The 16,701-nt window shown below is 41.6% G+C and overlaps 1 protein-coding gene across 1 annotated transcript; it reads right to left on the reverse strand.

The window, feature by feature from the left end:
* Positions 1-8,525: 8,525 nt before the first annotated feature.
* LOC125895748 (diencephalon/mesencephalon homeobox protein 1-B-like) lies at positions 8,526-13,851 on the reverse strand. Its single transcript, XM_049587838.1, has 5 exons — positions 13,658-13,851; positions 11,462-11,629; positions 11,116-11,294; positions 10,474-10,921; positions 8,526-10,284 (listed from the first exon to the last, which is right to left on the reverse strand). The coding sequence occupies exons 2-5, from the start codon at positions 11,613-11,615 to the stop codon at positions 9,866-9,868; spliced, it is 1,200 nt and encodes a 399-aa protein (XP_049443795.1). The 5' UTR covers positions 11,616-11,629; positions 13,658-13,851; the 3' UTR covers positions 8,526-9,865.
* Positions 13,852-16,701: the final 2,850 nt, after the last annotated feature.

The raw sequence follows: 16,701 nt of genomic DNA on the forward strand, positions 1-16,701 counted from the left end.
TGTTCTTAGCATTATCTGTGGCACATAGAGAGAGAGTGTGTGGCTCTCGCTGTGCCACTCAGTCAGGGAGCATTAAGCTTTAAGAGGCAGTGAAGAGACTCAGGTCTTCAGAGGGAACTTGACATTGTTCATAAATCCCACAGGATCTGAGACAGAAGCAATGACAAATAGACACACACACACACACACACACGCACAAAGTCAACCTTAAGATTGCCCCATTAAATACATTTACCAATTACAATTTGGCAGTCGTGTGTATTATAGTACATATTAATCATTTTTAATATTCATATACTACCGTAAAACTTCAATTATTAACCCGGGCTATTATTTGCTTAAATCACTGAACTCAACAGGCCATTTGGGACAGGACTTTCACACAAAACTGTTAATCAGCAAAGATGGGAAATACAATCAAATTGTTTATTTAAACCAGTATGAATATTACTTGTTTAAAAATAGAATTAAATTAGGCTTCAGATAATATATCAGAGCATCGGAGAGAGCGAGTTACGGCACTCGAGGATTATGGCATCTGGCATACAGACACAACACCAATTTATCCTGTTAAAACAATACTCATTACTTGGATACATTTTTATGAAAAACCCTGAACATCTTATCTCAGCTTTGCACTACGCGCATAAATCACAAACATGTCATTTTAAACTTGTAATGCGCCGGGACTGTTACGAAAATGTAAGTGGCAACTTTGTAGCAAGAGACAGCAGGTGAAAATTTGTCAGTTTTGGCAAACAAATTATTTGTACTGCTTACCGTACCACCTTACAATAACAACTATGGTCAGAGATCATTTTGTCACGCTAAAATCTGGAATGAGATTCCATACTACATTAGAGCAACGTCTATTACACATTTCAAGCACTATCTGATGGAAGGACATACCTGCAACCACTGATTTAAATCCCATATCCCATTTTACTCACTCCAAGTAAAATTAATTTTGGTGTTTTAGTTGCAATAATAGTTACCACCAAATGCAGTGGAATTATAGTAACGTGTTACTCCATATACATGTGATGATTCATGTTCTTCAGAAAGGTTAGTTGTCATTTTCCTTAAAAAGCAGATTATGCAGCTTTAATTTGAAGGATTTGAAGGAGTACTTTGATTGCAATGAACAAAACATTTACTCAGAACAAGCCTTCTCAAGGTTTAAGCCCAGTTCAGACCAAAGATTCGCAACAAGACGAAACCGCTTTAGAATGTTGTAGAGAAAAGTTGCAGTGGTATGAACTGCCTGGTCTGAGCTCGACTCAAGCCGGCTGATGGTGTCACCTGCAACTCAACTGGTCAAATCGCCGGCAGCTGGTTTTAGAACATAAAGCACGTCATCTGTTTCAACAGCCAGTTGGACTGTAGTGATGTCCACTGGTCATGTTAAAATAACCACAGACGATGTGTTCACTTGCTGCAGCAGGTATTCTGTCCCCGCTAAACCCTCTGTTTCTGTTCTCACAGTATGCTGGTGTCAACTCGTCTCGTGGTGAATCTTTGGTCTGAATTGGGATTTACATTGCCTCCAAAAAGAGGCCTCTAATTATTTTTAATTATTTGTGTGAGGGGGAGTCAGTGGGGGGACAAGCAGTTTTATCAGGTTGGCAGTGGCCCCCTCCGGCCACCCCTTGGGGTCGCCACTGCATATACAAATGCAACATAAAAGATAAAAAAATTATATTATGATATTTGTGGGAACTTGGGCACGACGTATTATTGTTTCAAATCCATTGAATTGACTGCTGCTATGCTGTTGGGACATTCAAAGTCAGCCCTCCATATTTGTCATAGTCACATTAAACTCTTCATAATTCATGACGATGCTTAATTGTTTAAAGTTCCATTTGAAATTTCAACAACAATGTGAAAGCGTCTCTAGCTCTGTTGTTTACCACTTATAATCACACAATCAAACACCCAAGTATTCAGCTTCAGCAACTTTAAGCTACAGGTTGATATGCTTGACTCCAATGGCTCTCATGCTGCATAATTTAACTATACTTATTTTTTTTATACTATTAACTGATGTTATGTGTCATAAATTCTTAGTAGTATAATCAGTATTTGTAGGAAAGGTATTTAAATCATCATGATGTAGTCATGTTGCTAAAATTAATATTTGATCTGCAATTTAATTCAAGCAAGTGTATGGAGTGTATACGGTGTATGGAGGGAGTTTGAGAAGTTCGATGTGAAGGGCATCTGGCCAGAGCGCAGCCTGTTGTAATCATACAGCAGAACAAGCAAGGTGCTCTTCTCATGTAACGTCTCATTGATAAGAGCAGCAAACACCTCATTTACAGGAACCTTAGGCTATAAGATCAGGTACTTTAAAAGCCATCCAAACACATTCAGACCCTGCCTGTGTGCCGGCAAATAAAACACCTTGATATCGCCCCAACTAAACTAGGATGATTCTGTCTTAATGTCCCATTTCAGGGACCAAGGAGTCCATAGTCTTTATGGCTCCACAGAATTGCGGGTAGTAATGTCTGACACAGCAGGGCTCCTGCCTTTCAGATGATCAAAGTGACAAGTTCAGCCTGCAACCAGAGCCACTTACAGGAGACATCAAGAAGCAGCAAGATTGGCAGCTTTTAGGTCTTTGGTCCATTTCATCAGCCATTACTACCAGAAGAGGCGACGTGCTGTGGAGGACTAGTGGGAGGAGGGGAAGGCAGATTAACAGACAGCTGATACAGGTGTATAGGCGGTATCAAACAGCAGCTCTGTCAATACAGCAGGCTCCAAATTTCTTCAGAAGGGGCTGGGATCCCCAAAGTATGCCCACCGATTTCACTATGACAGGATTAACTGGGAGCTCCGTATGATTTTCGCAGATTCTGTGACTCAACAATTCAGTGATCCACGTTCTATCGGCTTTAAAGGCCCCTATCCCAAGTTTCAAAAGCTTACCCTTCGGACAAGGGACACTCTTTTTCTCCCATGCGGTTCCGCTTCCCCTTTTTTGCTGCATTCAGTTGTTCATCAACCCCCGCGTCCTCGCCAGCTCTCCCATCCTCCCTTCTCTGCACATCTGCTAGGTTTGAGTTTTCCTTTCTTCCCTCCAGCGCCTTGCTTGGCCCAAGGCCCTTATAGCCAAATTGGTTTACATTGGAGAGATAAATGCTCTGCAAATGCGCTTAAACACGTACAGTAAAAAATGCAGACAGTGCGTGTCAGGATTATCACCCAAGTCAGGGGGAGAAAGGAGAGCGTCTCTGTAGCACAAAGCTGGGGAGCCAGAGTGAAGCCTGCAGATATAGTCCGTCTCATCCACTTCTCAGGAGAAAGAGAGGAGGATTTAGCATTTGCATGCTAGTCTGTAATTCCTGGCATTATATAACTTGTCGCCAACAATCAAACTCCTGTGGTATTGTGAAAGTATTGTTTCACATGGGTGAGCAAAGTGTGGAGTTACACTCTCAGGGGAAGGCGTTTTGGTGGCAGCATGGAGACAGCTGGTCCAAGATGCACAGCAGAGACCACCCTATAAGCCCACTGAGGGACTATTCTGCAACACAACCTCAGGCCCAACTACAGGAGGTGCACCTCAAAATCCTCTCAAAATATTCAGCTTAGAGCATAAATGACTCAACCTGAACACGGAGAGTGATATGTAGAAAGAGGCTGATCCAAAGAGCTACAGCCAAAGAAAGAAAGTAAAGAAAATACAAATGCTCCCAAAGGTCATGTTGGCTGTGAAATTCATATACTCATATATTCATATACTCACATGTGAAATAATTATACATCACCACAAGCACTTCTGTGTGAATTTATCATATTTAAAATGTAGTTTCACATGTAGTAATGTAAATCTATCACCTGAATTTTTGTTTTCACATACAGTGTTAAGTGTGAAACAATGGTTTTCACATGTGATGTGCTTCATTTCACATTTGAAATATTATAAAAAATCAAATGTTTAAACATTAGCCTAGGGATAAGCAACCTGCGGCCCAGCAGCCACATGTGACTTTTTGGCTCCTCTGAGGTGACGCGAAGCAAGTGAAGCCAACAGGAACAGTGGAAGTGCCAAAAACTGCAGTTCCTGGGATGGCCACTTGAGGCTGGCTCCAGAAGCGAGTCGATCCCATAGACACCCATGTTAAAACGCCCGACTTTACAGCAGAAATAAACCCATTTACAGCCCCGTATAAAAACAGTTTTGGTCTCTATAGCTAATTTCAACATTCATGACAACTATCCAGGGGTGAATTTTTATATAACTCAACTGTTTACATTTAATTAAAGCTTAAAGTTAATCTTAATTAAGACAATGGCTGCTTCAAGTGACAGGCTGTCTGCAAGGTGTCATGGGTCCACCCCCCTCTCCTCCACAGCTCCACTCTCTCATCCAACTTCTGGCTCCAAAAATCTAAGATGACAACGGCCAAAATGCCAAACTCAGGACTTCAAAACGTGAGTCCAAAAGCCAGTGGGTGATGTTACATTGTCTACATCCATTACTTCCACAGAGTCTATGTTTGGAACGAACATAACAAACGAAGAGCTGTGTCTGTAATTTTTGTAGCTTCCTCTTGGATGTGTGCTGCTACTGTCTGGTCGTTACCCTTTTATAAAATCCTGACCTCACCTGCACTCTGTTATTAGCTGGGGGCTACACACCACTCCCCAAAATTTGCAGCCCACAAATGTCCTGACCACAGCAAAATAAGAAAGGAAAACACAGGATGAGGCCAAAGTCTTTGCAGGTAAATACACTGCCACACACCTCTAGTGTTTCAAATGTGAAGATTGAGAGAGGTTATTTTTGTATGAGTCTATACATGTTTTTTGTTTTTTAGGAAAATCTTGTATACCATACCTTTAAAAACAGGTCAAGAATATATAGCTCATAATTATCATGTGGAATGGGTCAGAGGAATAAGCTACGACAGGCTTTGGCTACATGGACAATACATGTTAAGATAAATGCATTATTATTTTTTGTATTTCCTTGGGATTTGTTGACAATAAAAGAATATAGAATACTTGGGCAATAATCTGTCAATAAAATCAGATAAACTAATTGCAACAAAGAGCCACCGTTATATCCCCAAATGAGTCTACAAACATATCTGCTGCTCCCACATATCTACAGTAGATGTAGTAGATGTGAGGTCAGGTGAAAGTGGTCTCACTTGGTGGTAACAGGTAGAAGATTCAGGAAACAGCATTCTCCATTTCCCTCTCCACCTGCTGCTGCTGCTGTCGTCCCCTGGGGGACACCAAGCTGCTGTCCCTGTCCACTAGCATCAGTGTAAAACCCCTCCACATGCTCTGCCATGGGGATTTAGGTGTAAAACTTCCAAGAAAGACCACAGCCCCCCCCCCCCCACCCACCCACCCACCCTCCCAAAAGGCCCCCTTTTTCTCATCTCCTCGACCTGCCCCTCCCTCCAAATCAACGCCGTCCCCCTCAGACCTCCCAACACAAAGCTCTCGGAGCAAACCCAGCAGCACAGAAATCATAGCACACCATTCAATCATTGTTTTTTCCCCTCTCTCACCCCTTTTATGGTCCCACTAAAGGTTTTAGCCGGGCAGAGAAGGAGGGCTGTCACTGAGGAAACCTTAGCCCATTGATGAAGTGACAGGAGCTGCCAGAATATGATCCTAATCCTGTTTCCAGCATTCTTTTAGCCCGCTGGCATCGCAATTCCTCCACACATTCTCTGAGCTGTCAACTAGGAAAATCCCTCTAATAGCGCATTGCCCAGATACACATCAAAGAGCTCCTGGAAACCTTCAGCGGCTTAGCTGCCATAGACACACTCACACACACACGCTCTCTCTCTCACACACATAAACACAGCATTCCCATTAACTTACACCAATATGATCTTTACGAAAAACCCAGACGTTGATGACAAATTGACCACATATTCAAAGAGTGTGCCCGGAGAGAAAAAAATCCCAAGGGCGTTTGTAAGAACTGTCTTTGCAACCCTGAAATTATGTTTATGCACTGTAACCTGCTCCATCCTAAACCACCCACACCCCTCTCACCTCCTTTTCTCCACTTAGACAGTGATATAATCTTTACGGTCATGGAGCGAGGAGCGGGAAAAGACCAGGAAAAAAACAGGTGTCTGAACTTTGCTGACTCCAGGAACCCTTTCAGTCCTATTTTATCTCATTCTATTCTTACTTAATCCATCGATATCCCAACCAAAGGTAATCTTCTTATGGCAAAGCATTCTGTTTCGGTGCAGCCAAACCTCGGCTGACAGGGTGGGGGAAGAGGAGAGCAGAGAGAGAGAGAGTGAAGGGTAGGTGGGTGGGTGGTGGATTGGGGACTCTTTAGAGCCTGACACTGTGCTTCAGTCATTTCATTTAGGATTAGTTATTCTGCACTGAGTGAACAAGTGGCAGGTTCTCCCCTATGTGGTGTGTAAACCTCACCGTCGAGCATGGTAGACCTCCTGTGTCTAAATTATTTACGGTTCATCAGGGTGTCTTCAGTGGAACATATTAACCAAACTTAAATTTTTACTATAAAGGCTTGACGGTAACGTGTGGAAATCACAGCTGTTTATTAAGTTTCGATTTTCTGTCAGTGCCTCTCGGCGCTGTCAGCCACACAGAGAGGAGCTGGATTTGGCACACCCTGAACAAATCCCTCTCTTGTTGCAAACTTTTTCTCACTGGAGAAACTTTGAGAAAATGCTTTTTGGTATTTTTTTAAAGACTTATATATGTGAGTGCATGTTGGTTGGATGTCCTGCTATGTGGGTCACAATCTGGACAGCTTATCTGATCTTCTTCTGACTCACCTTTTAGCTGACAAGGATCCAAACATTCAGAAATCTACAAAAACGTCTGATAATACAGACCTTCCATTAAGAAAATTATATTTTTTGTTGACATTCATATTAAGTACAGTTAATTAAGTCTAGCTACAGTTATAGCTTGACTAGGCCATTTAATTGGACTACTGTCCTTTGGTGTTTCTCAAAGTCCAGGATCCCTCCTTGACAGGACTCATCGTACAGAGGCAAGGCAAGAGTCCTTCCTAGCATTCGGTTAACACACATTGGAACAGGCTAGTGAGTGCCCTCAGGTGTGTGTCATTAACTCTCAGCAGACTGAGAGGTTTCAGGGTACTATGATCATCTTGGCACTCTTTGTTGTACAATTTGAATAAATGTAAGCAATACTTTCAGAGTCACGTGACTTTTAGTGAGAATATACTCTATTTATAGATTATAATTTAAAAAAAAAAAACAGGTAGGCCAAATGAAACTTTTGTAAAGTTGTTCCAGAATTCTGCTACAATGTGTAAAAAAACACCATGACCTTACCCACTTAGCGCTCCTTCACTGTTGTGACTGATGAATTTAAAAACGTTTATGTTTTATCTAAATCACGTTATTTTAAAAAATCTCATATTATTTGGCAGTGTACACATCGGAAAGTGTAAATGATGAGGTTTCTGTCAATATTTTTTTCATGCTTGTATGATATAAACTCCTGCAGATATTAGCCCAAATAAATTACATATTTATCTAGCAAATCGCACGCAAAGAATTGTGGGTACTGAGGATACACACATGCATCCTTGAAAATTCTCTGAAGGAAGGACTCAGGCCTCAGTAGAATTGGAACACTACCAAGGCAGGATTTGATGACGTAGCATCCTTGAAATACAGCCATTTAAGGGTCCTTCATTGACTTTGAGAAACACCCCCAGTCCCAGTATACAAGCACGGGAAGGTCATTGATTTATTGACTGAAGTATTTCCGACTCCACTACGATAGGTGGCGATATGCCTCCTATCCACTTGTTGGTACTGGACCTTTTTCCGGTTGACCTATTACATCACAGACCACATAATCAAGTGTCGTCCAGCTGTTCTGCCACTTCATTGAACAGGTCGCTATTCTGCCTATCAATGCATTTTAAAATATTTAATTCTGCTTTCAACCAACACAGCATAAACTGCATCTCCTCGTCCATCCAAAAAATGTTTGGCTCTGGATGTAAATTTTACCATGTTGTTACCGGCTTCTTCTTCTGTTACGCATTTAATGCTATTCCACTTCCGGATCAAAGCCCAGGGTGGAAACTGTGGAGCATGCGCAGAATGTCTAGGCCAGTTTGAGTCTCAATCGCATTATCTGGGTGCGAGAAATTTGATTTGGTCAGACTAACATGTTAACATTTTTAAAAAAAAAAAAAAAAAGTCTGGTTTTAATCTGACCAACACAATAAATTGATTTTCTCCTAATGTCATGTTAACGTCCTGACTGTCTCTATTTCCTCAGTTCAACCCAAATATCCAAATGTAGGACTTTCGCTAAAGAAGAGTTGCCTGATATGCGTTCTTTTCTTACATTTTTAATAACAAGTATTTTGCCTTTCCTCTGTGTTGATTTCTTGAGTCGTTGTTTTAGAATAAAGCTCCCTCTTTGGAAAATGTCAAAATGAGGCAGTGCAAGCATCTTACATTTCCAACCGACGACACTGAGAACATGAGTCATTCTTATGTGTGATTTATTCCCTTGCATTAAACAGATAAATTACTCACATTTTAAACAATTGAGAAATACATGTCTTGAATCTACAGTGATATAATACATAGAGAATGGCCCTGTGTGTCTCTCTGCTGAAGCCAGTGGCTCAGAAAAAGTGGTGACTCTGTCCAGTTCAATCTGCCACCCGCGTTAACAAAAATATATGCCGGATGGGTTCATATTTATTTGTCACTGTGCCTCCTCTGCAAATTCTCCCCGTGTTTCACTGCTGCTGTAGGTCCTTTGAAAAATACATTTCCTCTCAAATCCTTCACACAAAAGGGAGACATGGAGTTACTCTTCCGCCAGGCAGATGGAGGCGAACACTGAGGGATATTTACAACGCTCAATGGGTTCAGCTGAGTGCTGTAACTTCAAACAAGGAGAGTCATGTGTCATCTACAAAGAAATACAGCTGGCTGGGGGATTATATTGACTGATCGGAGCTTTATTTCTGATATCAGATCAGATGTGACTTCATTCAGTGTTCTGCGGCTGTAAGCCATGCTTCAGAGGGGTGCATGCATGCATAGTTCACGTTCAGGGGTGGAGTTATAGAATATTTTATATCTGTCCTGGAATCAGCTCTGTACTTCAACACTTTCTTCACTTCACAGAGGAGGCTGAAATGAGTTGGTGCGTACTGCTGATCAGAAGGAATCAACTACAAGCAAAGATCCATGTGTTCAGTCACAGCTGCAGTCCAGGTGGGGCTTTTTTTTTCATTAAGTCCATCAAGTTCTTGTTATAATCTTATTTTCTGTTAAGTCGATCCTGCAGAGCTGTTCTTCATGTCCTGGTGAGCTCCCAGCAGTGAGCTGCGCACCCACATGGTGACGATGAGGTGAAGGGGAATTGGTGTGTCGACAACCCTGGGCCCTGAACTGAGGGAGGGAGCCTAAAGTGCCTGCTCTGAAACACATTTGTGTGTGCTGAAAAAATATGTTGTTTCTACTTGTTTGTTACACTTCTCTGGTTTTGAAATTAGGTTTATAAGAAATACAGAAAACTGCAAACAAAGCATCAGCAGCTGTTCAATTAAATTACATGAAACAAGCACAAATTTGAAATCTGGACAGATTTTAAAGAGATCGTCGTTAAGATAATTTGGTAGCAGCCGGTAGCTTAAGTTTTAATTTGAGATATTTCTAATAAGTTTTTGGAGATGTGTATGTGTTGGATGGATACACATATTTGCTGACAGTGGTGAAGGGTCAAGAGGAAAGTGAAGAGGGGCCCAGAGTCACTTCCTGTGGACAGGACCCATAATATGGTGCGGCCCTGACTAGAGGGCGAACGCTTAGAACGAGCAGCCCGAGCTTCAGTTAGGGAGTGTGTCCAGTCCCAATGAGGCTGCGTGCTGCTTGGCCCTCAGACGGAGGTTCTCAATGCTGGTGGTCTTGCTGTTGAGGCTTCCGGGGATGCTACCTGGTGCTGCCTGCAGCAGCGGGCTGTTCCACACCTGCTGGGCCTGTGACAGGGTTTGGTAGTAGGACTGGCAGGGCAGCGAGCTCAGCGGGGACGGCATATTGACATTCATGCCCAGGTAGGGCAGAGAGGACGGCGTGCTCATCTCAAAGGACGGGTAGTGCACCAGGTTGTTGGTGGCGGCCATGTGCTGACGAAACTGCTCCTGCAGCCGGAAGAGGCTGAGTGGAGAGGAAGCGTAGGAGTTGCTCTGTGCCAAACCGCTGGTCACGCTGCTGGAGGACGGCAAGGTGGGGGAGCCCAGAGGAGAGTCTGAGAGACGGAAGAGAGGAGAACTTTAATATGTTTCAGCATAAACTGATCTTTGTCTGGATTTTATGCGTTTTAAATGAACTGTGTGTTCGATACAAATATAAATGTGGTTAGATTCTTAAACATGACATATAATCAGGGAACATCAAAGAAAAAGCAGCTGGATTCATTAGACAGTGATATTTTTACCTGATGTGGGGCTCAATTGTTTGCAGGATGGGGAGCTCCTCCCCGGCAACACTCCCCCCTCCCCCTGTGTCTCCTCCCTGATCTTCACCCTTGTCTCCCCCCTCATTTCGTCCTCCTCTCTGTCAGCATTATCTTCTGCTGCTGACTCGCTGTCCGACGGCTCAGGAGAGGTGACGTTGACTTCCACGCTCATCTCTCCAGGCTGCGGCCGTGCGGCTACCAGCCTCTCTGTCTCTGAGTGACAGGATGAGGAGGAGGATGGAGGCGGAGGAGTGCGGGCCTCAGGAACCAGGGTGGTGGTGGTGGTGGTGGTGGTGTTGAGGTCAGTCTTGGAGTCCTCTGTGGAGCCCTCTGCAGCTCCAGACGCCTCCTTCTGTTTCTGGAGCTGCTCCTTCTGAAGGCTGCGCTGCTTCTTACGAAACTTGGCCCGGCGGTTCTTGAACCAGACCTGGACAGACAGATCAGTGTTGGGTCAATGACTAACATAACACTGGACAACTTTAAACTTGTGTTTGTTCACATGTTGCAGCACCTTGCCTGTTCATTACCACCTTAATGATACAAGATTGCCCTGAAGTTAGCTTTTTAACCTTTAAGCTGAGCGAGAGCAACACAGCATCAATGCATTGTGGGAGGTTTTACCTGAACGCGTGCCTCAGGCAGGTTGGTGCACATGGCCAGACGTTCCCGCATCACCACATCAGGGTAGTGGGTCTTCTGGAATGTTTTCTCCAGGGCCTCCAGCTGCTGGGCGGTGAAAGCTGTCCGACTGCGCCGCTGCTTTCGGTGCTGGGAGCCATACCGGGCCTCAAGGATAATGTCTTGAAATGTGCAGCCGTTGAGAAAGAAGAAACACGACCAGTTTAATTGAGGTACAGGTCAAAGGTCATTTGAGCACCCCAGAGATCAGCACACACTGAATTAGTGTTAATGCACATTCAAAGATGAGAGATGAAAGTGGGCAACAAAATGAGCAACTGATTCTTACCAGCCAGTCTCTCTGCAAGAGTGAGGGCATGCACTGAGGGCCTGTAGTCAGGGGCGTGCTGGGCCTGTTGCGCCGCCTGCTGGTGGAGGTTGTACATGGCGCTCAGTGAATTCATGGCGTGGAGAGAGTAGCCGTTCACCCCGTAGTGCTGCATGGCCGGCGAGCTGTCTGCAGAGAGGAGGACGAGCTGCTGTGAGTGTCAGGCCTCTTTAAACACACCAGCCTGTTATCTGATTGTGGCGCCAACAAAAAGCGAAAACTCTGTATAATATCGTTTGTTGTAGGATGACTAATTGAAATGGCAACAGGTGAAATATAAAAGACTGCGCTCAAAAGGAAAAACGGCTCATTCGTTTTATCAAAGAATGAATGAGTGTGAAGATAGGTAAAAGTGACTTCTAATAATTTCACAGAGATTAATTAGCTGAGACTGTTTATTAGTATTTGTCGTGTGTTGTTTGATCTAGCAGATCTAACATTTTAGGAAACTTTTTTTTTCCAGTGTTGGCCCACTTTAAATGTTCAGAAAATAAAATATCTAGGTTTGAAACTTTTAATATACAGTAACATTTGTCTTTACCATTTGATCAGGAAGCTTTCAGGAAGAAAAAAAATATATGATTTATGAATCCACGACTCAACATTAGTTTTAAAATATTTAAAAGAGGTCATTTAGCAGTTATATTCAGCAATAAAAAAAAATACAGAAAATATTTCGCACTTTATTTACGCAAATAAAATGTGCGTAAAAGTAGGCCACAACAATTAAAAGGAGACATTATTTTATAGCTTTTTTTTAAAATTATGACAATATTTTGTTCATTGCTGTTTTTATTTTAAGATGCTCGTATTAGGAAACATTAAATCCGTGCCGATAGTCTAATTTGTCAGTGGTCCATAATTGTGGGTGTAAATGTATACAAATATTAATAATAATAATAATAATAATAATAATAATAATAATAATAATAATAATAATAATAATAATAGTAATAATAATAATAATAAAATCTAAATTATTTATCAAGAAAGTAAAAAGGGAACTGATATTTTCTCGTCCACACAAAACAGTTAAATTAATTCTGCTCTCATTTCACCACCTACATCAAATTAATTTTTCAGAGTTTTAACAGAAAACATTTCCTCAGTTGCGTTTAACTAAAGAAATGTTTCCTATTAAAACTCTTCAGTCTTAAAATTTTAATTTCAGAGGCAGGCCGGACTGACTCTGCTCCCTCTGAGTGTGACTCGAGCGGTTTATTTCAATCTGTGGCGGGTCTCAGGTCAGATTCAGACGCCTGCAGGCTGACGGAGACGCGTGACCGTGCTCCTGTCTAATGTGGGTGCAAATAGGTTTCAACTATACAAAGCTATTAATTTATCATCAGGCCTGACACGTGAAAGATGGGCCAGCCCGCGCGCGTGTGTGTGTGTGTGTGTGTGTGATCAAAACGTGTGACTAATACAATAACATTTTCTTCTTGTGACTATTTCATTGCGTTATTTTCCTAAATCACCCTCTGGCAGGATTCATGTAATCTCTTCGATTTTCTTTTTAAATCTGCAGCTTTAAAATTCATCACAGCTCCTGCTTCTTCTTGCAGGACAATGTCACGAAGCCTCGAGCTCTGATTTAAGCCTAATTATGCTAATTACCGTGGATTTATGAGTTATACAGCATTTAGTAAAGATTGCCTCCGGGCCGGAGCTGTGTGTGTGTGTGTGTGTGTGTGTGTGTGTGTATGCAGCAGCATTCACACACTTAAAGGACGGGGAATTAATGAGAATGATTAACATGGAGTCAATTAACAACCTGTGATGTTAAACAAAAACAACCAAAAGGAACTTTATTAAACAAGGTGTAAATGTTCCCAAATTATAATATGAATTTGACACGGATATTCCTTTATATTACAGCCTTATAAGTGTAAGTGTTACTGAAAAATGTACACACTTTTAATCGGTTAACTTGAGCAAAACACTCGCTATTACATCAGTTTTGTTGGGGACATCGGCAGGCTAACGGGCTGCACTTTTAAAACGCGATTTAGTTTGGAAGATAACAAAACCCCGCGATATTACGCACAATAAATGCAAGAAAAAAACACGCAAATCAATTTAAAATTACTTTAAAATAAGATTTGTTAGGCTGCAGAACAAATTCAGTTGCAAACTTGCACGGAGCAAACTTCTTACCTCTCCTCTCTGTGCGTATCTGAAGCGAAATATCTCCACCAGCAGCCAAATATTTCTCCTCTTAAATCTGCTTCTCTGAAATCCACAAACGCTGGATCATTTTTATCATTTCATTAGCTTTTTCTTTTATTTCTCATTCACTGTGATATCCTGAGAATATCCCACTCGGTCCGCTCTCGGTGCTCCGGCTCGCCTCTCTGTGGATGTGGGAGGATGCTAAGCTGCCATCTACCGGCCTTTAAAGCGCTCCGGGTGGGGTCACCGGGACGCTCACACGCTCCTTCTCTGTGCCAATCACGTCGCTTTCCTCCTCCACCACCATCACCACAGCCCCTCCGCCCTCCTCCTTCACATTACTCCTCATTTCAGAGATGATTTTTCTGCATCCGAGGTGCCGATTTTTTCTGCTTCTGCCGCTGTTGTTATTTTGGAAGGAAAAAAAACATAATTTTACATTTTTTTTTATTGATATTTAAGGATTTTTCGGCCAAAATTGACCATTTTAGTCTAAATATTGTTATTAACCTCGTGGTTGTTATTTTTAAGAGGTGATATTAATGATAATGTTTGTGTTTTTTTGGTTTTACTCAGGACGCACTGACCTAAAAAATCTAATTCTCTTAAAAATTTAAAACTGATTTGATAAGATCTTAACATGATTTAAGCTATCCCCATTATGTAACAGCCTTGGCCTTATTTCTATGTCTTATATATTTTTTTTAAATCTCAAGGTCTATGTGTTGCTAAATAGGAGCTAAAGCCAAAGACAAAGGTCAGACTGCAATTTTTTAAATTTATAAACAGCCAAATTGTTCATTTGCTAAGCCTGGGTGCATTGATTTAACCACAATATAGATTGAAATTGCTTTACCTACGTTTATAATATTAGTAGATTGCTTATAAACGCTGAAATGGCCATTTGTAGGTAATGGTTTATATTTTTTTGGATTGAGTTTAGGCCTAAACAAAAGTTCTCAGTGTAAATATTTTCCTCAGCAGATCTCAAGTGTCTTTAAGAATTATGAGCTTTTTAAAAGAAACTCCAGCTCACCAAATTCTTAAATTCAGCCTAAAAAAGGTCTATAACACAGGTCTTAATTAAATGATATGCAAATTTAATGGCCTGTACCACTCTTCTGCAGTGACTCGCGCACGGTGACTCTCAGGTTAATTCCGTGCTTTAATTTTATTTTCCTCCTGCCTCCTGTGTGACTGCATGTTTGGTGGGAATGCAGCTGAGGTGGAGAGATGCAGGGCTGGGCTATACACTGCTGCCTCCAGCAGCTCCCCGGCCCCGAGGGATTTAGGTTAGGATTGGGTAGACAAGACGCCATTTCACCCTCCAAAAAAATGTCTTAAAATGACTGCTGGTAAGAGGATTAAAACAATAATGCCCCTCTCTTCTTCAAGGTTTTTAGAAAAGATTTCTTCTCCCGGAGAAAAACCGTTTAGGCTGGAATTAAGGGCAGCGAAAAGTAGCCTTTTAATGTAAAGCTTGCATATTTTGTTGAATTTTCTCCGAGAGAGTGAGAGAGAAAGGGGAAGGTGGGGTTGGGTGTGTGTGTGTGTGTGTTTTTCGGGGGGGGGGGGGGGTTCAAATCCTAAACTCAATTTGATCTTTGGCCACATTCATTTGCAGAACTTTAGACTCCTGACAACAGCCTGTGTGAAAAGAAAATCTTATTGGTTACCTCAACGCGTTCACCCAAAGTTCACTTTATAGTGTTCAAATATTGTCCTCAGCCTCCTTTATACTGTTAATTGGCTTTTTTTTATATAAAGCAGGGAAACTCCAAAATATAAAAGCAACAAAATTAAATGAGTTTAATGGACGCTTTTACGCAACAAGTGTCCATCCGTGCGTAAATGGGTGTTTTCTAAATTAAAAACTGAGTGAGCGAATTACAAGCATCACTAATAAAGATAATTTTCTACTGTTTGTCTTTAAATTCCGACCTGATGTTTTTTGTCAGTGTGGCTGAAGAGCATTTAGGCCCAGAGGAGAAAAAAAATCGGATTAACTTGTGAACCGATGGAAATAAGAACTTAAACTGGAGGTAAATCTGGCCAGTGTCTCTTTGTGGGAACCGTTTCTAAAGCAATTAAAGCGAGAAGGAATTCCTCTCAGCTGCTCTTCCTCAAATCTGCTTCTTTACGGAACTTAATGCGGGCTAATGTCCAGCAGGGACCAGGGCTTTAATGCAAGTGTCAAGAGGGCCTGCTATTAGAGTGATATTAGGCTAGTGGAGCAGCAGCCCCTCCAGAGTGGACAGTAAACTCACACTGACTCACTTTATAAGGCTTTACAATTGGAGAATTGGACATTTTTTAGACAGCTACATCAACATTTACCAAACAAATTACTAATAAAGTCTCAAACTGGTGTATAATGTGAGGAATAATAAGCAAAAGGCATTTAAAGCTATCTTGAAGTATTCTGAATTAAGCTGTAATTTGTCATCTCACATGCTGCAGAGTTTTGTTATTTGTCCACATAAACTCCAGACTGGCTGTCTAAATGTATAGGTATTTGTTTTATAAGCTATTACACGGTCAATTTTAGTGAAAAATAATAACATTTTAAAGCATAATTTTCTTAAAGATTGGCCATGTTTTGCATATTCAGCCCTACAAAGCCAGTAGAAACAGAACTGTGATGTCAGCTAGACAAAAGTTGTATCTAAGTGGACCGAACCATATGCTGCAGGATTTTAATCTGCATTTAGACAATGGCTCCAGCTAGCAGTTTTCTAAAAGTTTTCTAAATTAAGATTTGATTCCTCATTTATCATCTCACAAGCTGCAGAGTTACTGTTAAACTTAAATTAATAGCCTGGGCTATTATTTGCTTAAAGCACTGAAGTCAACAGGCCTATATTTGGGACAGGCCTTTAATTCCTTTCACACATTTGGGAACACTGGGAAATACAATCAATTTCGACAGAAAGGGCATCAGACAGAGAAAGAGAAAGTTATGGCACCTGACATACCAACATGACACCACTTTATCTTGTTAATAAGACAATACTCACAACTCTAATTGA

The sequence above is a fragment of the Epinephelus fuscoguttatus genome, linkage group LG10 (assembly GCF_011397635.1).
Source record: "Epinephelus fuscoguttatus linkage group LG10, E.fuscoguttatus.final_Chr_v1".
Taxonomy (NCBI): Eukaryota; Metazoa; Chordata; class Actinopteri; order Perciformes; family Serranidae; genus Epinephelus; species Epinephelus fuscoguttatus.

Coding starts and splice junctions, on each gene's coding strand:
- LOC125895748 (XM_049587838.1), bottom strand. CDS start 11,615: ATGCAGCACTACGGGGTGAACGGCTACTCTCTCCACGCCATGAATTCA. Junction 10,922..11,115: donor TGCCTGAGGCACGCGTTCAG/GTAAAACCTCCC, acceptor CTGTCTGTCCAG/GTCTGGTTCAAGAACCGCCG. Junction 10,285..10,473: donor ACAATTGAGCCCCACATCAG/GTAAAAATATCA, acceptor TCCGTCTCTCAG/ACTCTCCTCTGGGCTCCCCC.